Source organism: Myiozetetes cayanensis, unplaced genomic scaffold (assembly GCF_022539395.1).
Source record: "Myiozetetes cayanensis isolate MyiCay16 unplaced genomic scaffold, myiCay2020 scf5-8, whole genome shotgun sequence".
Taxonomy (NCBI): Eukaryota; Metazoa; Chordata; class Aves; order Passeriformes; family Tyrannidae; genus Myiozetetes; species Myiozetetes cayanensis.
In genome coordinates, this window is record NW_026087742.1 from 75,947,463 (window position 1) to 75,969,505 (window position 22,043).

At 38.4% G+C, this 22,043-nt stretch overlaps 1 protein-coding gene across 1 annotated transcript in view; it reads left to right on the forward strand.

The window, feature by feature from the left end:
• The window catches only part of DNAJC3 (DnaJ heat shock protein family (Hsp40) member C3), a 30,617-nt gene that overhangs the window by 4,635 nt on the left and 3,939 nt on the right, over positions 1 to 22,043 (forward strand). The window contains exons 2-9 of the mRNA XM_050332460.1: positions 1,649 to 1,759; positions 4,673 to 4,797; positions 5,887 to 5,961; positions 14,763 to 14,915; positions 16,244 to 16,425; positions 18,132 to 18,251; positions 19,989 to 20,094; positions 20,197 to 20,317. Of these exons, the coding sequence (XP_050188417.1) occupies positions 1,649 to 1,759; positions 4,673 to 4,797; positions 5,887 to 5,961; positions 14,763 to 14,915; positions 16,244 to 16,425; positions 18,132 to 18,251; positions 19,989 to 20,094; positions 20,197 to 20,317 (993 nt within the window). The remainder of the gene's footprint in view (positions 1 to 1,648; positions 1,760 to 4,672; positions 4,798 to 5,886; positions 5,962 to 14,762; positions 14,916 to 16,243; positions 16,426 to 18,131; positions 18,252 to 19,988; positions 20,095 to 20,196; positions 20,318 to 22,043) is intronic.

Sequence of the window (22,043 nt, forward strand, 5' to 3'; positions counted from 1 at the left end):
AAAAAAAAATTACTGTCCACTATCAGTGGAACTATTTGTATTGTATTCAGAGCTATACATACCTACTTTAAAATATGTCATTTAATAAGATCCTTAAAATTGTCTATATGATAAGCAATTGCTATTTTAATTTCATCTACTTAAACAAAAAAAGGATTCACTGGAAATTTGGGACTTATTTCATGAAGTAGTTTCCATTAACTGAAAAAAGGAATTTGTTTGCTGTCATTGTTCTAAAACAAATAATTTATATGAAGCCCTGAAATCCAGTTGGCTGAGTTATTATCAATCTTTTAGCAGATAAAGCTTTGTCTAGTACATGTGGGGTATTTTGTTCATTTTAGTATAGACAGCTCCATGATTTTCTTGTGGAAGTAAAGGAATTATGAACTGTATTAAGGAGTAGGAAAGAAAAGAAAATTAAATTAAGATCCCAGGTGTTGTGAACTCCTGGGTCTAAAATCTTGATGACTTGGTAATCAGAAATTATTGTTTTTTCATTACAAATACTTTGTTGTTTAATTACCTTTCAGTGTGAGAAGTTCAGATATAATTTCCTTGAATCAGTGTAGTATAATGGTTTTATTCAACCTCTGAGAAACAACTTCCAAGTGCTACTGCATTTTCATGCTTAAAATTAATTCAAATGCCAGTCTGAATTAGCTCAATACAAAACCTGAGTGAAATAAATTACAAATCACTGGGTTTTAATGTAATATGCTTATTCAGGATTCCACTGTATTCCCTTGCTTAAATTAAACATGGGGTATCTTTTTAGGATAAGGAAACTACTCGTAGTGTGAAAGTTTTAATAGTCACAAGCTGGTAGGTAATTTGTAGGGAAATTCTGCCCTCACCTGAAGATGGCTGGAAGCAGGACCAGTGAAAAACCTGTTGCTGAATTGATGTGTGTAGAGCATGGACCTGCACTCAGCTGCTCATTTCTTCTCAACAATAGTCTTTGAATGTTGGTTGAGCAGCATCAATTTATTAGCTTTAAACTTAAACTAAGACTGTCACTTCAAGGAATTACCACTTTGGTATGGTTTTCATGCTACTGGTTAAATGGAAAAGGAGTGAGAATTTTTTGTCAAAACTTTGTTCTGGAAGTGCAAATTATGAAAATGAGACAAGAGTGCAGTAGATGGGAAACCAGTCTCTAAGGAGCTAACAGTTCTCAGTTAAGTACTGATTTAATATCGGGTCATGTAATTTAACTTAGCCTTTGTTTATTTGCTGTGTGTGTGTGTTATGAGTACTTTTCCAGGTTCCCCTGAAGTTGAAAGCTCACAGAGAAATGTAGTTGATCAAACTGTTTTTGTAGTTGATGTAGAAATCTTGATGTGCCAAAGTGTGTTCCTGAATATATAGAGTAGAAAGGCATATTCGGTGACTTGTCACAATGTGGTGCTTTGTGATGTTTGACACATCCTTACTGGGACATGCTATGAGCTTATTAGGCTGCAGGTTGCTTTACAGAACCACAGAATCAATTAGGTTGGAAAAGACCTCTTAGATCATCAAAAGTTCAGGAAGATGTGATATCTGCCTCTATTTCAATAATATGTTGTTAGATGTTTTATTACTGTATGTCTTTGGTACAATCAACTGGTCATTCCAAACCTTGATCTTTTTGTTTTTCTTTAAGGAGCTGAGTGTGGAATAAATGCAGAAGTAGACAAACAGCTTGAAATGGGAAAGAAATTATTGGCTGCAGGACAGCTAGCAGATGCTTTGTCTCACTTTCATGCAGCTATAGGTATGTATCTCAGGGAAATGATTCTTGCACTGAAATACCTTTGGGTGAGTTTTTTTTCTACTGTTTGCTTCATTAAGTATCCTGCTTTCTTACAAATTGCATTCCATGAGTCATAGAGATTGGGGCACCCTTATGCAGCAGTTTGAACAGGAGCCAACAGAGATGCAGTAGAATATTTATACTTTGGTTTTGATAAAAGAAAACTGTTAAATTACCTACATCATGCACAAACACTAAGTCACTGCTGTTCTGCAAGCGAGCTGGATGAAAGGAATTATAATTGATTCTTGTATCATTTGATGAGATATTCCCTGTGTGTCTGATGCCATCAAGATCAGGTTTTATCTTTATGACATTTTTCAAAGTATGTCTTTGAAAGGCTGACTTCTATCCAGTGCTGTAAAAAATTCAGTGTTTAGAATAGTCTTTTTTTATTTTTTCTTAATTAAATCTTGAAGTGTGAAACTGGTGCTACAGGTTTGAGATACTGAACATGTAGTGTAGAGCAAAATTGTCCCTCCATTGTACTTGATTGGTGTTCTGCCTTTTCAACAAATTGAGGAGTTAAATGTTTGCTTTTAAGAATTTTAACACAACTTTGCTGATTAAAATCCTTCAATTGAAGCACAGAGACAACACCAGTAAAGAGCAGTGTCCATTAACACCACAGTTTCTTAATTGCACGATGTTTATTTTTTAAAGTTACTGGACTTTGTTATAATGTTTACAAGTGCATGGTTTCCTCTGTGAGAAGAATGTTGCTAAGATGTTATACATTGATGGGTCATACTATTGATACTTTTCTATTTATGCCTTGGTCTAGTAGTGAGATGTAAATGAAATAATAGAAATACTTTCTTTGTGTTCTCCAAGATCAACTTCCTTTATATAACGGAGTGGAGGGGGCAATTTCCTTTTTTTTCTGTGTTGTGGAAGCTCCCCATTCCACCTGGAGGCATTCTGTTACTCCTTTTGTTTGTGTGTTGCTGCCAAGGCATTTCTGTGGGATCTGTGTTACAGCGTGATTTACTTACTCCTTTACTATTGGTTGGGAAGATTTAACTTGGATTTGGTGAGAAGTCCCGTTCAGTCTGTGGCTGTGCAGTTGCTGGTGGTGGTGCAGAGGCAGCAGTGGGATGAGGTGGGATGAGCAGTGAGGTGCCTTGCGTGGGTGAAACCCTCTGCCTTGCCAGCTGTGCTTGAGCAGCTTGTGGAACCACAGTGTAACCGCTTCAGATGTGACCTTGGTGGGATTCTTAGTTGGATGCTAATTTGAGCCTGATTGCCTGATTTTCATCAGACTACTACTTCTTTGTGTTTTGCCTCTTTGAAAAGATTTGAAGCATGATTTGCCAGCTGTGCTTGTAGAGGAGGCAAGAATTCTTTTTTGTCTGTACTACAGCATTGCAGACTGTGAGGTAAATAGATCTTTTTTGTCTTGCCTCAGGCAACCTGTTTTTGTTTTTTGAAAACATCTAAAATAGAAGAAAGCTACTGTCCATATTATCTCTCTTCAGTTGAATTTTTAACTCTTCCTTTATTCCCATCAAGTTGATGGTTTGTAAACTTCTCTCTGAGTGTCAGTTGCTGTTCATTGCTGTTACTGGGGTACTGAGGTAAAACTGTCTGACCATCTGGTGCTTTTCTATGTTAGCTCTTTCCTATCTTTCATCCTTTGTATATTAATAAAGTTCCTTAATTTCAGTTGTTGATTTGTAGTTGTAGCCTACACCCTTGTGTGTGGTAGAACTTTATACTTTCTTTTTTTTCTAAGGGTAGTAACATTTGAATTTATTTGATGCCCATAATCCTGGCAAGGTGGCATGCAGCATGGGAGTTATTAAATTCAAACCCTAGAGATTAGCATTTCCACAGCCAAGACATTGTAGAGGAAGAGTGCAGATATCTTTTCCAGTGAGAACTGAACTAGTGTTTTGGTAATGGAGATGGCCAGCTGTAAAACTCGGTTGCTAACCATATAATTTTTGGCAGCGCTATTTCTTCTGTTTGTTTGAAAGTTCAGCTTAACCTCAGATGCGGTGAGGAAGAAAAATGCTTCATATGGATGTTCTTGTCTGCAAATTCTGGATTGATAATTATGTTTTTAATAGCACAGTAAAAAGTTTCCTGTCTTCTACTGCATATGGTTGGTTGGGTGGTTTAAGTTAGTTTTCCTTGAGAGCCGACAGTAACTGTCACCTGTTTCTTTGAAATACTTGCATAGAGAAGAATGTTAAGAAAATTGTTCTTGGTTTCAGAGACTGAGGTTTGCCTCCTGTACAGGTATACGTGTATGTGCTAACCTAGAGAGAGTTAAAATTGCTGGATCTTGGAATTCTGTCCAGAAGACAACGTAGAGTGTATGGGCCCTGAAGTTAGCCTTTACGCTTCGATAATGTACATGCATTTGTCTGCTGTTGAGAGGGGGTTTTAGTGCCCACTTTATTATTCAAGAAAGAATATTTTGTTTCAGTGGATGATACGAAGAGTTTGTCTGTGAAGGCATTGGACTAACGTAATTTTGGGATTATTTTCTTGCATCCTATTTGGTGATCAGGGACTGGTCTGGAAAATGATAAATTAATATGCTTTCACATGTAGGCCTACAGTTGGAGGTAAAGGGTTAATATGTAGTGCCTTTTCTGTGCAAAGCTAAAGAACATGTACATATTTAACCTCCAGTGGTCCTAATTATGTGGCATTTACTGTGTTTCTGTAATCTTTATTGTTAAATTATCAAACTGCATAGAAAATACTGCTCGGATAACGTTACAAATGCTATGTCTTAATAAATACCATTGTTTCCAGTGTCTTAAAAGTAAGTTAATATATTTTTTGTCATTACAGTTCCGCTGTACGCGAAGTTTCAGTTGCTTTAAGAGAGTATCCTGATTATTGTCTGTTCATTTGCAGAGGGAGACTCTGATAACTACATTGCTTATTACAGAAGAGCCACAGTGTACTTAGCCATGGGCAAATCTAAAGCTGCAATTCGTGATTTAAGTAAAGTGGTTGAATTAAAGCAGGATTTCACATCAGTAAGTATTACTGGAATTGAAGATTGTTCAAGTGTAAAAAAAAACAAACAAACAATCTGCTTCAAAGAAGTTTGGTGTTGTTTTCTTTTTTTTCCAGATTTTGCTCAACAGGAATAGAGAATACACTCTGAAGGCTTTAAATAGGATAAAATAATAGTGGTGTATGTGCTTTAATTTGCAGTTATGCTGAGTACAGTCTAGCCAGTTATTTGAACAACTACTAGTTTTATTAAGTACATGTTCTTCATGGATTTATGCTAAACACTTCCCTTTTCTCACTTGTGGTTATTCTTCTCTTCGTCACCAAGGCTATGCCATCTGGGGCAGGGAGAAGAGAGCACACAGATTTCTCTGGGGGTTTTTTTCTGTCTTAATCGGCATTTGATTTGAGACATCTCTTCTCCGCAGGAACTGTCCTAATCTCACTGCCTTCCTATGGGATCGTTGCAAGTTCTGATTTCCTTACCCCTTTCTCAGTTGTGTGTACTGTATGTGGAGGCTGCCTCACTGGTTGGAGAGTGATTCTGGAGTCCTCTCCATCTGATCCTCTCATCTCCCTTTTCCATGGACAGTGGCATGTCCTGTATAGTTTACAATTAAGAAGCAGATGTTAAATTCATTGTTGTAAGAAAACTTTCTATCATAAATCAAAGCCTTATAAATAATTAACTTGTCTTTTCACATTGTTTCCATTATTCTGAGTTTAGTGGAAGAATTAAATGTGGGAATTATTTATTTTCTTATTTATGCTGTTTTCTTAATCTGTAAGCAGTTATAATCAGGAAAGTGATGTAAGGTCAACATGCACTTTCATTTGTGCAACTTTTCAAATAGTTCTTTCCATGAGTTGCAGCTGCTCATAAAAACTGTGACTACTTTACCATTAAAGAGGCCTTATAAAAACATTGTTAAATCTAGAAGACAAAAAATAGGTGTTGTGATCTCTGCTTCAGCTTGTTAGCTGTACTAAAATCAAACTTCTTTTTTCCCACTAAAGGACACTGAAATTTCATATTTTCAAATTTGTGTTCATACTTTACTGAACTCCTGTTTGTAAATCAAAAGAAATTATCTGATGTTTCATTTCAGGCAAGATTACAGAGAGGACACTTACTGCTTAAGCAAGGAAAATTTGATGAAGCAGAGGATGACTTTAAAAACGTGGTAAGTTGGAAGCCTAAGTTGAACTACATCACTGCTTTCAAGGTTGAGTTCTGAGCCAAGGTCACACCTCAACTCTGATCCTCTGTGGTATGTGGTATGCATGCCTGAATTTGTCTTTCCTGCTCTTTAAAGTAGTAGCTAAACTACCTGGTATGAATAAAAGACCAGTAAAGTTGCAGTATAGTGATGAGGGTGAAATCGAGTGTCACCTGAAACAATGTAGCACTTTGAAAAATCGTCTTTGTGTGTGCCTGACTCTTCATGATCTCTGCTTGATGACAGCTGTACTAGGGAGCAATCTTCATTCATAAAGAAATAAGTGGTATGGGACTTGAAGTATGTGATTGAACTCTGGTTTACATCTCTATATTGTCATCTCCCTGGGAAATCACGAGGGACCTCGTGGATCAACCTTTACAGGTTCTTCTCTCTTTTCACTGATTGCAGAAGAATTGTGGGCTTTTAATTTAGTCACTGAGCTGTTAAATCAGTGAATTTCAGTGGCATGCTTCTGTCTGGCATCTAATCTGCAGAGGAGTTCGCCATCTTTCATGAATGTGTTGACAATACTTTCTCTCCATGATCAGGAAGGGCCAAAAGTTTCCATACACACAGTTGGATATTACCCACCTAAAACTCACTTGGGCTGTTTAGAGTTTTGATGGGTGTTTTTTAGCCCTATGCTACAAAAGTAAACTGATCTATCCCCAGAAAAAAAGGTCCTTAGAGAATGTGAAACTTGATTCCCTCTCTATTGCACAAAATTCATGTAAATATGAGTATAAATAAGATTAATTCTTTTTCTTGCTTACTCTTCAAGGGTTTCTAGTTTGAACGACTGTCTCTTATGCCAAAATAAATAGAATTTCCAAGTGTAACTGGTGCCATCACGTTGGCTTTCCCTGAAGAGTGTGATGGAGAAAGCAGTTGTGTGTCGCAGATTGCAGTTGTTTAATGGAAATCATTCTGGTGAGCGTGGATGACAAAACCGGAGCTGTTATCCCGTATGCTCTGCAGGACGGTTGGGGGGAGTGGCCCTTGCACCAGGCAGTCTCTGTTTGCAGCAGAGCTGCAGTAGCTTATTCTGAAATTTATGTAGCAACGGCTCCTCCGGCTGCTGCTGCTTCCTTTGGAAGTTTCTTAAGAGTGTGTGGTCTGATAGCAGTGCAGCCCTGCTGATTGCAAGTGTGGGAGGGCGTCATTCAGCTCTGATTAACTGAGGACACAGTTGCTGCAGTAGCGATTATGTGATGTCAGTGTCAATTTGTGTGGGTATCATCTCTTTGCAGTTCCTGTTCCATGAAGTATTGCTCAATGCTGCATGTGGAATTGTTTCTCCAGTCAACTGCCAAGTATCTTTCCCTCTTGCCAAACCAGCTGCAAAAATTTAGATTGCTGCCTTTGGTCAGTCAAATAATTTCAGTCCTCAGGCTTTAAATCTGAAGTGGAATAGAGTTTCTTTTCAGAAGCTGACTTAAGAAGAAACCATATTGGTTCTAAATCTTACTTCCAACTTCCTTTGCTCTGTGAACAATATTGCCTGTGTACTTAGAGAACTGGCAAGTGGTCTCTTTCGAAGAGCACAATTCTCAGTTAAGTACAGTGTATTCAAGAAAAATTAGCCAATATTAAAGTAATCATTTGTAACAGTTTAATTTATTCATATGAGGAAGAGATTAAATTACACTACATACCTTGAATCTTTTAAGAAGAATACCTATTTCTTTGAGAGGTTTGCCCTGTTTTCTTTTAAATCTTTCAGATAGTCAGACTGCTTATTTTACCAGTTCTCTGCATCTCTAAAATACCTAGTATACTCTGTCAGTATGTCTCTATTTAAATATGAAATTGCACTTAAGAGGAGAGGAAGTTAGTCACAATGCTGTGAAATGTATCAATATTTTGTGGTCCTTTGGGTTTTGTTTTTTGTAGATGAGAGGGGAGGAGAGAAGGAAGAAGGTATTAGGTATTGAATAGCTTTCTAAGTGATTTCAAGACTTGAATCCAGACCCTCTCTTTTCTACTTAGAGCAGTAGGGGTCTTATTTCAAGTCAGTGGTCAAAAGCTGAAAGGTGTAAGTTGTACCTTGAAATGAAAATTCTGTCTGCTACTAAAAGATATGATACAAAAAAATGCCAGTGGGATCTCAGGCTAGAGTTTAATTGTAGACTTGGCCACTTTAAATAGTGTGTTTTACATGTGAACAGAGCCTGCAGTTTATGATTCTGCTTCTTAACTGAGTAAATGTAGGCCAGGCTCTGAACAGCCCTCTTCCCTCTCACTTTGTTGGCTGGTTATCATCTAATTAGAATGCTTTCATTCTGAGTGAGCATGTGGCTCATCAGCAAGCTTTGGTGTCCAGAGCTGGAGGTAAATTGGGGATGTACTTGGGGCATCCCACATTAGTAGTGCATAGGGTCTAAATCTGCGGTCAGTGTAAGTAGGTAGGAATGCAGCAACCTGGTCGTATGTTTGAGTTTGCAGAAATTGAGTGTCATGCAAAGATGGGGTGGAAATGCTGTATTGAAAAACCGAAGCAATCTTTCCCCCTATCCATCCTCCTCACTGAAAGGGAAAGCTTAATTTGAAAGAAAACCACCTGCTTTCTGTACTGTGTAGAGTTTCGGGATATCACCCAGAATGGGTGGTCCCAAGAACATCATATGCTCACAGAAAAGAACTGCAAGGTGTTAAATGTGAGAGTTTTTACCTTTAGTTCTAATTTTTATTTCCTGAGGCAATAGTTGTGTAGATGGGATGAGCTTTCTCCTGGTAATGCCAGCTGCCTTTGAAGTAGGTTGTATACCCCTGAATAACAGTGGATGTGTTATCTCTTATGTGATTTCACACAAGAGATTGTTTGGGTCAGGTGTTGATTTAAGGGAAGAGTAGATCAGATTTTAAAATATTTCCCACTCTTGAATTGGAGAAACTGTGTCAGAGTGTGGAATCTAAGAAGACGAATTTTACTTGGACTACTCAAGGACAGATATGTAGGAGTGAGATAGTTTGTAGTTCCCTGTAAGATGCTTGCATTAAGTGTTCCAGTGTTGCTTTCTGTGCCTACCAAAACTGCAAAGTGACTGATGGAATGAGCCATCCTTAAAATGCTTTTTTCTCCTAGCATATTCCAAAAGTCTGTCGAATCCCAGTGGAGACTCTGGAAAGCTTTTTTTCCCCGCCCCCCCATCCCTTTTCTCTGAGTTATTCTCCTTAAAAGGGATCTCACCAGTTTAGGAGATGCAGTCATTTTTGAGGGAGGGAAAAGGCAAGAAAAATTCAGTCCATCATGGAGGGGAGGAGGTGAGGGAAACTTTCCCAGCTTGTAGGATTAGTGGTTTTGTGTCGAGCTAAAAAAAAAACCAAACCATCCAAACTATTCTTTACATGTAATAGTGAAACTCTCCTAGTGAAAAGAAAAAAAGTAATTGTATCCTCAAATTGTTTCTATAAAGTTTCATAGTATGTCATGATGAGCATCCTAGACTTCTTTAAACTTAAATGATTGCTAAGCAGAGCAGTTTCTCTGTATAATCCTACCCTCTGTGGTGTGTCAGTACTGGCTGTCTTATGATGCAGTGCTAGTGCGAGAGCAGGCAGTGGGAATGCCTGACTGGAAAGGATGCAGTATTCCTTTTTGGGAGCAGAGCCTCTTGAGACTCCAGCCTTCATGTGCTATTTTTAGATTGCCTTTTTTTCTTCCCTACTCTGTCCTTTCCGTTGGCTGAATTTAATCATGAGGTTTGGATAGAGGGTGTGATTCAGACATGCCTTCTCATATTAAGCATTACAACATTTCTAGAAACCTCTCCTTTTGGCCAACAAATGCACCAAGCTGATGGAATTCTTTGCACAGACCACATGAAAAAAGGATTACGTAGAACCCCTTTAATGATTTTAGAAAACTGTGCTCATGCTGTATGAATAGTATTTATTTTAATAGTATTTATTTCTCTACTGTAACTTTGGTTGACTGTTCATATACTTTAAGCCCTGGAATGTTTAGTTTATCTTTAAACATGTGAATTTTTTTACTGAAAATAAAAGGAATATTGGCATGCTTTGGTTGATGGAAGGCCTTCTGGAAAGGTGACAAAAGCAGCGCAAGTCCTGGCAGCCCTATGTATATGCCTTACAATGTTGTCTGTGACTCTACTTGTGTTCTAGAGAAAATGACAAGCATTTGAGTTGCTGAATTCTGTAGAATGTACAAAAGTAGAATAGAACTTCTGTCTAGTCTATTGGAAAGTGTGGAAAGGACCAAGTTGTCATATCTCTTTTAAATTCTAGTCTTTGTTAAGACAGACTGTAACATTCATAGTTGCAGTTTGTTGCAATAAATACTGTAAATTGATGTTTGAAAGAAAAAACACTTCAGAGCTGGAAACTGAAGGCACATCTTCCTGCTCCACTAGATGTCAGCCAAGACCAAGTGACTGAGCTCTGTACCTCTCTGCAAATTTCATTCTAGTCTAGAGAAGCCCTTGGCTCTTGCAAAATACACTGGACAATAGTTTTCCATGGTTGGTTGGTATGTGTAATAATACTGTTTTGGATGTAGGTGGGAGAGACCATCTTAGGGCACTGTAAGGTAACCTGATTTGATTAAGTTGCTAGGCAAACTTGGGTTGGGTGTTTGCAGCTCTCTTAACCACATCAAAGAGGTTAGAGAAACATTAGATGTTTCCAAATATATCCCTCCGTGGTACTGTGATTATCTGTAGGTTCCTGGTTAAAGAATAAAAGGTATTTAAATATTTCCTTGGGAATTTTTTCTATCTGTCTATCATTATAGCTGTGTTACTTAATATGTTATTAGTGCAGGGCTTTCCTTTGTGCATTGTGAGTGTGATATCCAGATCTCAGATAACACAAACCATGGAGGTTCCTTCAGTTCCCCTCAGAACGTTTTTCACAAGATTAATCAATTTCATGGTCTGTGTATTTAGGTTTGAAAAGCAAGAAAATAAAACAGCATTAGAAGTGTAGATATATGTCTGTGTTAGTGGCATTGGACCACTGTAAGCAAGGTATAGGAACAGTGTGTCTGTTTGGGGGTTGTAAAAATAATTTATTTTTCAAACAACAGTGTTGAAGTTTTTTGAGTTGACAGTATCTGTTTATTAGAAAGATATACAAATGTTATAGATGAACTACTGGTGTATCTTTAATCTGTACTCTTTGAGAGTATGGTTTTTGAGGTTATGGTTTTGGGTTTTTTCCCCTCAAGGTGGTTGTAACTCTTCTTCACTAGAGTTCTTGTCCAAAGTGCCCAGCTTTTCCCTGTATCGTTAATGGGCCATTGCAAAGTTGTAGGACTGTGTAGCTGGAAAGCAGGAGAGGTTATGGTAAATCATTGAATTTGCTTAGCCATGTTTTGTAACTCTTCCTTATGCTTCTCAAAAAAACATCCTGAAGCAAAGGGTTCTTAGCAAACTTCATAGGTACTTGTTTCCAAGTGATTTCCAGTTTAAGTGTTCTGTTCTTGGGGATCCTTTTTTTAGCATGCTAACAGACAGTGCTGTAAAGCCTTGTTAAATAAAAAGCATATTGCTGATCCAGAAAGCATAATTGTAAGATACATGTTCGTGCAACACATTGTGATATCCTAATTAATTCAAACAGGCATATGGCATCTTCAGGATAGCAGCATCCAATGCACAAAATGCAGATGGATCCTGGGTAGTTTAACAATGGTCTTGCTTCAGTGTTTTGTCACTGCTGATGTACTGGTTTGGCTATGTCAGTGTCTTCCTATTAACAACATTTTTCTGAAGTAGGGTTGCACTGTATTTTTCATGTTACCTCGTGTGCTGCTGTAACCTCTGTGTGGTTAGAAAGGTCATATTGATGGACTTGTGAAATACAGTAAAGGATGGCAGGTTTGGTGTGGTGGAGGTGTTATGTTGCTTCTTGAAAACCAACCAACACGAATTGTTTAGTTTGTTAAAATGCTTTTCCCATCAGAAAACTTTTAAGTACTTGATATTTAACTGCAAATGCAAGACTGACGACTTGGAGTAGAAATGATCCTCAGAGAACTTGCAAAAGGATAATGATCTTGAAAAAAACCCCAACAAACCACCAAAAACCAAACCAAAAAAACCCACTACCCAAAAACCTGAACTTCTAATACCTTTTCTTACTGTCTTGGGTGCAGCAAGCTAATGTTGCAAATTTTTGTCAATCCTCAAGGGAAAATTCTGGAAGAAGCTAGTTTCCTCACTGAGAGTAACAGAGAAAAAGAGGTGCAAATGCTGTTAACACTCAACTTGATAAGTTGAGTGAGGGTGATGATTTTCTTACCTTCAATCTTGCTTACTTGAAGGGGGAAAAGTGGGGTTTTGCTTACACTAAGGTTTGTTTCTCCCCTATACTGAGATGAGACTATAAAATAAAGCATATAGTAGTAAATCTGTGATAGACAATTACTTACAGTGACAAAGCCATTCCTGTATACTTTGTTTTCTGTAAAGGAATTAGGCACAGGGTTGGCAGGGGGAGTGGAGTGAACTAAAGCTGCTGTTAACACGTGGTTACTTCTTGTTGCTGCAAGTTGAACTGCAACTACTTTAGTGTTGTAATCCAGACGTAGTAAACCTCAAAGAGAGCAAAGGACAGTGTGCTGAGAACACGCTCAGTGGTAGCAGTGTGCTTGTCCTGCAGAACTGAGCAGAGCACAGCCACTTGCTTTGTGCTTTCAGGCTGCTGGTGAAGCATGCAGAGGAGTGTTAGGTTTGCCTTAGACCTGTACTAAATTCATCTGAAGAGTTTTCTCAATACTTTGCTCCTTTCTTGGGCATCTAGCACATTTAGTGCAAGCAGTTGTTCTGAGTCGTTACCCCCAAACTTATTGTTTCACAGAAAAAGGAGATTGAAATGTGATTCATTTTTGGTAGTGATGTGACAGCCCTCTGATCACAGTGCAGAAAGACACGAACGCTTGATGGCTTTAGTTTGAATGATAGCCTGAAAAGTTTTCCTTTCTTTGTTAACTGGACATTTTGTACTACCTAGAATTATCTAGGATGTTTCACTCAAATGGTCTTTATTACTATTGGACTTGTCTGCATGATTGTAACATTGCTTTTCTCCAAATAAATTACAAGAAACATACTGTGTGTCTAAGGTGTGCAGTGTTACCATGAGATAAGTTTAAATGGAAGTGTAAAACTCATCCATAGGAAAAGCTCTTAATTTTTAAGAAGAAAATGCTGAGAAATTGAGGGAGAACTCAAACAAGTCAGCTGGAACAGAAGAGTTCACAACTTCAGAGAATTTTGTAGACTTGGTACTTTGAAAATTACAGGTGCAGAAATTTGCCTCTACTACATGCTCTAGATTTCGGGGTGAAAGTGGATGGGTTTATAAGCAGAGTTCTAACCAGAAGAAAAGCCTCTTTGAGAATTGTCTTAGGAATTAGCCTACATAGAAGAAAACTCTTTGATCAAATTCATCTTCTCTTGCTGAAGGACAGTGTAGGGAATAAAGGAGAATTTTTGGGTCTAAGTACAACTTTTTCATTTTACCTGGCAAAAATCAACTACATACGGTTCAAAAAGACTTAAAATTGAAGACAAAGTGTGTGAGCTGTGCGTGCTTTTGATGTTGCATTTAGGCTCTTTCCTTTCGTATACTTGAATGTTAGAACCAGGGCAAATTATGGTAAAGGACTTCTGAGGGCTGAAGTTGAATTACATTACAGACATAAGCACAAAATAGGAGTGTTTCAAGAACTTACTGGTGAGAAAAAGGGAAGAGGCCACTTTGAGGTAAATGAGGAAAGAAAAAAGTCCTGAATGTCTTTAAAGACTCTGTGACTTTAGTCAACGTTCTGTATATAGAATGCAAGATAGTGCAAGTTTTGAGTTAAAAACAAACAACAAAAAAATGAAGTCATCCTGATCTGTCCCTTTTAAAACTTTGGAAGGCATTCTGATCAGCAACAAGTATGAAGCTGTGGTTTGTTCAAGCTACACTAATCCTACAGATTACTTCCTGGCTTTGCAAGGGAATGGCTAAGATTCCTTCTGGGCCATATTTATCTTCCTGGGTGACACCAAAGTTGCCTCTGAGATTTTTTTTTTTTTCTTTTGAAAATATAAAGCAGCTTAAACAAATGAAGACAAGTACCATATAACCCCTTCTGCTTGCTCAGAAAGAGGGGTTTGAGAAATGAGAGACGTTGTAGACAAAACTTGTTTAAAGCTAGAAAAAAGGTGCATAAACACCCAGCTGATCCCAGCTGAGCCTTTCTCCCAGCTGTAGCCTCTTAACTTGCTGCTGTAGGCACTCTTTGGGGGGAAAATGTCAAGAAACATAGCTTTACAGTAATACTGTCTGAGACATGTTTCATTTATTTCTGTCATGAATTTATAAATACATTTTATGCTTAAAGTGAAATGCAGTTTATGACATGTGGTTATACTGTCTACTGATGCTGAGGAATCCAGTGTTTAATAAGTGTCTGCAGAGAGGTGAATTAGGCTACAACTGAGAGGTCCGCGACTTCAGTGGGTGATGGAGAGGACAGTGACTGTTATGTATGATGTGTCCAGTGGTAAATGATCAAGCATGGTGAGGGGGAGGAATTGGATTTCTCTAGTTTCTGACATCTTGTATTGGAGCTCAAAATGTCTTCCTCTTTTCTGAAGTTTAGAGGTAGAAACACTTCCAGTAGAATTTTGAAACTAATTTTACTTTATTTGCACCTTTAGTCAGTTCTCCATAATATGATTATTAATGGGACAAAGAGATCCTTGAACAAGCATTTCAGTCTCTCTCCTTGTTAATGTTTGCAGCTCAAATCCAATCCTAGCAATAATGAGGAAAAAGAAGCCCAGACTCAGCTGACAAAATCTGATGAGCTGCAGCGCCTGCATTCACAAGCATTATCTGCCTACCAGCAAGAGGATTACCAAACTGCTATTTCTCTTCTTGATGAAATCTTGGCAGTAAGTGTTAAGTGAAATTGTCCTGAGAAGGGAAAGTAAGAGCTTCTGTCTGACATCTGTGTGTTTTTGTTTTATAGCTTCTTCACTGATGTGAAAACACTTGGTGTAACTCGTTTAGTTTTACTGAGCACTGTGACTTCATAAGGAAGTTTGGGAGTGGAGAACGGCTGAGCACTAACTGCAAAAAAAAAGTCAAAATAGTAGTTTGTAGTTTGGGTTAAAGATACAACTTCAGCCAAACTTCCGTTATAGATGGCTTTATTGGTTATACTTTTCTGTTTTCCCACAGTTTGATGTTTGGGGAAACTGGGAAAAAAATTGTTCTGAAATCAATGAAGTTTTGCCAAATACAGGAGGTGTAGGTTTTTTCGTCTGGATTTTTCATTGCCTCTATGCTGACAGTTTTTGTCTTGAGAAAATGAAGCAACAAAAGATCAAAAAAAACCTCCCAAAGTTAAAAACGTAGATAGTTAGCTCAAATTTCAACTTGTTCCTTAGGTATCTGTATTTGTTGAACGTATTAATATAGGTAGTCTGATAGTGTAAGTGTAAATAACTCAATGGTTGGGCATTTTGTGTGTCATATAGAAATACACATTATTTCTATAGTTACAGAAGACAGTTAACTCCTGTGACTCTTCACATTCCAATTAGCATTGTTGATTTGGAATTTAAAACACTGGAGCTTTTGGTGAAGAAACTGCTAAAGTGTGGGAGTTAGTCTGTGGGTGGGGAAGGGGGAAAAGCAGAAAAACCTTCTCCTAAAATGATAGTTTACAAACAACTGGTAAGACACAGAATTTATTCTCTAAACCAAATTTTGGTGGGCAGTTCCTTATGAGTAATTATTTTTTCCCTACTGTTACATTATTACCTTTCAATATTTTTAAAATCTGAACACTGCGGTCAGATTTTGTGGAGCTGCATCTTGCCCATGGGCTTCTTCCTAGAGGACAACTGACAGCTTGGTCCTTGCTGTTCATTACCTCTTTTCTTTTGGGAAAATATAATAATTTATGATTCTGATATCCTTTCCTGGAGGCTCAACAGACTGTCCTAGTTTAAGTAGTGCCAGTAGATTTAATTCATCTCCCTGCATGAGCTCATTGAATCATTTACAAAATTTTCAGGCCTTTGTTTTCTCTTTGGGCAGGTGCATCACAGCATCCACCAGGAAGCAGAGATGCTAATTTTGTGAGCTCTGCATGCAACTTGAACCTTATGCTATTGCAGTTGGCAAAGTGAAATTAAATGGGATTTTTGTTTTGGGGAGGAAAAGAAGTGAAGTGTTATGGACCAAAACCAAGCTTTAATTTTGATTTCTTAAGGTTTGTGTTTGGGATGCAGAGCTACGGGAACTTCGAGCAGAGTGTTATATAAAGGAAGGGGAACCAAGCAAAGCTATTAGTGACTTGAAAGCTGCTGCCAAATTAAAGAATGATAATACTGAAGCCTTCTATAAAATCAGCAGAATATATTATCAGCTGGGGGACCATGAATTATCACTCAGGTAATTTTACTATTTGCTGTAATCATTATAATTGACAGAAAATGTAATTATATAGGTCACAATAAACCATGAAATATCTGTGTCATGTGGGTTTTGGATGTAGTAGCAGCTGTGGTCTGGATCTGATAAAGGAAACTCCTTTCTAGAAGCTAAGAACAGTCAGTGAAGGCACCATGTTTATGCTTGGCAGACCAGCCATCGATGGTTCCAGGCATCTTCTTTGCTAAAATAGAAGCCAGAGTGCATGTCCATCAGAGTTGCTTGCAAGTAGTGTCTTCATTGTATTTCTCCATCCGAGATGGAAGTGCTACTCTAAACTTGCTTTGGTGGAGCCTTTTTTTTTAACCTTGAACCTCTGTTCAAGTGAAGTTTACAATGCAAACAAAAAAACGTATGCATTAAGGTTACAGGTTTAAGAATAAATAAAAAGTACAGGAGCACCCAGCTATGAAGAGCCAGGGGTCATGAGCTGTTGATCTTTCATTCCTGCAGACAGTGTCCAGCATTTGCATGACTTTTAGATAATGTCCTACCCTTTTATTCATACTGACTTGTGTTTAAGGTCTTAAGGATTCCTATATGTCCCTTGTCAATCTGGCAGATAACTGCCCTTGCCCAATCTGGACTGTTAGATTTTTAACTCTGTGCCTGGCTGGACAGATGGTGTAATCCTCCTGTTTGCACAGGAGTGGTTTCTGTGCCAGTCATAATCTCAGGTGTTCTACCTTTGTCTCCAGACTCCTTCCAATATGGTTTCTGCCACAGAATCTCTTCAATAAGAGGTCAAGAGAACTGAAATATCTGAGTTTCTTTTCTTGGCTGGTTGATGGAAACTGCATGTGATTGATTGTAATTGCAAAAATTCGTTTTGCAGACTGGGCAATTGGTTTGCATTACACATCCCCTTTTTCTAGAGTATACTTAGTCTTGGGAGCTCACAGGTCATTTCTGTGGTGAGTTTTGGTAGCTGGACATCACTTTGCATAGTGATTTCAAGAATAGATTTTTGATTTTTAAAAGTACAGTGAAGAGCACTGTTGAAGAATGTAATGGAATCAGAATGAAGGGATAAGCCTCTTTCCTTCATTCTTATCTGATACCTCTGTTTATTTATTTTGCATCTTAAGATAAACTAAGAGAGAGTTCAGTAGCTCTTGGACTTGCTGGATGCTTACTCTTGTCCTTCTCTTAGTTTATTTCTCTTACCTTTACAGGCTTAGTGATTTTCAAATACTGAGATTTCTTTTGTCTGTCCTTAGGAACAAAATCAGATTTTGTGATTTCTTAATAACACCGTGGTTGTGCTGTGATGGCTGTACTTTTTTTTTAAACATTTGACAATTTGGAGAGGTATCTGCCCTAATCAGAGTCTTATTAAAGAGCAGTCTTCACAATGAAAAGTCAGGCTTAGGCTTATCAGGAGTTTCTATGTATCACATGTAACACTTAATCTTTTGCGTATTTGGCAATACAGAATAATTAAAACTCAAACCAGACAAATATCCTTGTGTGTTCTGGAAGACTTTTTTTGTTGGTTTCACTTTTTAAAGTAATTTCTTGGATGAAGAGAGAGGTTGTGAAAGAAGTCAGCTGTTGTTGTGGACAGCTTGTATATGTTGCACTGTGTCTCTAGTTAAAATGTCATAATATGTGGTGACTTTTTTTTTTTTTTTTTTTTAACCTTCTCCTTACCTCCCTGTCAAAAGTGAAGTCCGGGAGTGTCTGAAACTGGACCAAGATCATAAGCAATGTTTCTCTCTCTATAAGCAAGTAAAGAAACTCAATAAGCAGATTGAGTCAGCAGAGGAATTCATCAGAGAAGGCAGGTAAGTATTCACTCCTATATAAAAAAAACAAACCAAAACAAAACACAAACTGAAAAAAAACTGCTGCAGAGGCACCAACTTATTGATTGAGGAGCTGATTAAGTGATGCTTTTTGCATCTGTCAGTTGAAGTGGATAACTGAGCACAGCTCTTAAATTACAATTAAAATAAATATTGACTCGCATAGCAGCAATCCTGTTCTGATTCCTTCCGATGCCATTGTCTTCTCTTTGCATACTTAACTTCTTTCTGCAGCAGGTAGTAAGACCAAGATAGGGATAATGGTTTTCAGCTCTTGTCTGCTATTACTCAGAACTTGATGAGGCCCCACCTGGAGTGCAGGAGAGATGAAACTATCGAGAAAGTCCAACACAGCCCCACTAAGATGATGGAGGGACTGTAAGGAAAGGCTAAGATGGCTGGGACTGTTTGAGCCTTCTCTGCTACAGGGTGATCTCATCAAAGTACCCGAAGGGAGGGTGCAAAGGGGGCAGAGCCAGGCTCTGCTCAGTGATGCCCTGTATCAGAATCAGGCCAGTGGGTGCAAACTGAAACAGGAAATTCCCTTTGAACATGGTAAAATGCTTTTTACTGCCCCCTCATTTGCAGTGGTGCAGGTTGCCTGGGGAGATTGTAGAGTCTCCCCACTTTGGAGTTGTTTAAAACCTGCTTGGACATGATCCTTGGCAGCCTGCTGTAGGTGACCCTGCATGAGCAGTGGAGTTGGACCAGATGACTTCCAGAAGTCCCTTCCAACCTCATCTATTCTGTGATTAAAGGACCACATCTCTAGACTAAAACCACCTAATAATTCTGCAGTGCCTTGATAGCAAAAATGGATCTGACTGATGGCCTTTTTTTTCCATGGCTATTGTATTCTTCTGCATCTTGCTTTACTTGAGTTTTACGTGTTCTCAAGCACATGGCATCCAACTGTAAGGACCTCTAACAAATCGTTAGACATTGTTAAGGTGGCATTTTAAAATTAAATACATCAGGAATGTGAATAAGCACAGCTGAGGTCAATTTGATTAAGTTATCAGTCTGTTTGGACTCTCTTCACTTAATTCAGTATCAGCACTGTTTCAGGAAGTCTTCTGAGAGCTCAGCTTTCTCTAGCTTGTATAGCAACCCTTGGTTTCAGTCGCTCTCAATCCATTTCTTGCTCAAACCATGTAAATTTAGCATGTTTGAGACCTTCACACCAAGAAAACATTTTACTGTGTGACTTGTGGAGAAGAAAAGGAATAAAAAACCACCTAATCCAGGCTGGCATAAAGAGCTTTTTTGTACCTATTGAATAGGTGACACCTTTTGCACTGTGCAGATAGCACAGTGCTTGCAGTAAGACTCACGCTTGGTCCATTTCAGATATGGAGAGGGAGATGCTTTTTTTTAAAGTGCAGAGTGGCATGTTGGACAGGAGGCACATCTAGAGACTGTTGTCTGTGCATGGTGAGGGATGGTAGTTACCATCTTCTGCAGAAGCCTACCAGGCCTGGTGCCAGCTCTTCTGTCTCACAGCACAGAAAAGGGAATGGGGATGTAATTTTTGAAATGGCTGCAAGTTTTCTTCATACCGTTGTCACACACCTCACCTTTAAGGCTATTAAAGTTTAGGTACATGTTTAGTTTAGGAGGATGTGAAAATCTGTGAGTTTCAAGATTTGTAAATAAAGTGCAACACCCTGAGATGGTGATCACAATTCATGATATTTTGCTTTATGATTTAAACAGGTATGAAGATGCTATCAGTAAATACGAATCTGTAATGAAAACTGAACCAGAAGTCCCAGTTTATGCTACTCGTGCCAAAGAAAGAATCTGTCACTGCTTATCGAAGGTAATTCTGCTTATTCTCCCTCTGCAAATTTCTTTTAAGACAAACAAACAGCAAACAAACCCCCACAACTACGTGAATTTTGTTTTACTTTTTTTGCTCTAGAATCAGCAGGCCACAGAAGCCATAAAACTTTGTACAGAAGTTCTACAACTGGAACCAACCAACGTGAATGCTCTGAAAGACAGAGCAGAAGCTTATTTGCTGGAAGACCTGTATGAAGAAGGTACAGTTGTATGCAGTTGACACATACTTTTTTTGTGGACATTTAAAATGCACTCAGTGTTTCAAAGGCTTTTTTTTAACATGCACTTTGATTCTACACTATGTTGTCATCCTTAATTAGCACTGGTAGTTGCAGATTTACAAAAATATCTGGTGGTAATTTTGTCTTGATTAGTGTAAGTGGAATGCACTTGTTTTATCTATGGCGTGGTTGTCTTTACAACACTGGACCGTGTTCAGGATGTTTTGTGAGACTGCACAGCTTTATCTACTTAAAATATTTTATATAATCAGCAGTGTCAGACAGTTGTGTTTAGAGGTAAAAGGTAATTATAGTTTGGTTGATGTAAGTCCTTTTTAGGACTGCAATTTTAATGTCTTGAGATGGCAGCATGAAAATAATACTGTTCTATTCCCTGGCATGTGTTGAGGGCAGAGAAAGTTAAGGGTCATTGCTTCACCTCTGGATCTCTGTAGTGGTGCTGAAAGCAGTAAACTGACTCTATTCCTGAGGCTGCATTTTCCATGCAGAGTTTCTGTAAAATGCATAGTATTACACAGAGTCATAGAAACAACCTCTAGGATTATCAAGTCCAGTAACCCAGCACAGTCAAGTCCACCACTGCACCGTGTTCCCTAGAGCCACATACCTACCTGTCTTTTAAAAACCTCCAGGGGTGGTGACTCAACTCTTGCAAAGTAGAGGAAAGTTTTGTAACAAAGTCCTGCATAAACGCAGGGAGCCAGTTTGGTCTTGTGCTGGAGCAAATGCATCCATATTATAGGATATAAGGAAACAGAGAGAGGCCACGCCTGGCATCTGGGAGAGCTGGTGCCTGCTGAGCTTGGTCTAGCCTCATTCCAGGTAAACAACTGTGCTAGAGTGGAACTGTCCTTCTTCAGATCCCTGTTCTTTAGCATATCCAATGCCTTCCTCCTGCCCTTGACAGTAGTGAGGTGGTTGTAGTTATGCTCTGCCTTCCAGCAGAGCCTCCACCAACAGTATTACAGCCCATTAACGTTAGTCTGCCTGAAGGTGTCTTCATTTATCCTTCAGTTTTAACTGCTGTAAAATGATGGCTGGTTTCTCTTTGCGAGAGAGAACAGTAGAGCAATTAAAATTGTAGTCTCCTGTTTAAAGGGGAAAACCGATTGTTATTCTTCCCTGAAAAAAAACTTTCAAGCTAGAGGCACCTATTTTTCTGGGAAAAGATGGGGAATTTCAAAAAAGTTGGGAAATTTCAAAGTACTTGTAATTCAGAACTTTGAAGGCGATTATTGCTAAATGTTCAAGATGCACTTTGGTATGTATAGCTGAGTTAATCAAATGGTTTTAATTACTTCATAATCACATGAGATCCAGGGCTTGTCTACAGCAACAGATGTGTAATGACTCCCTTTCTGGCATACCGCATAAGGACAGAAGTCTGTCTGTCTAAAGCACAAGTGTTGTTGATGGGAAAAAAAGCTGCCTTGCTATTTCAGAATTGATCAAGACATACTAATTTTTTCCTTTTTTTTTTTTTTTCAAATTTTTTAATTTTCTGGTTTATTTTTCCTTCCCCCCCACACTACTTTAGAGGTTTCAGTAAGAGCATAACTGGTTCTGTTATTTCTCTAACAGTCTTGGCATGGATGTAGGTTGTCTGCAGTTTGATAGGAAATCGGCCATTACTGCACATGCAGAATTGATCTCGGTCTCTTTTAAAAATGCAGGCAAGATCCCA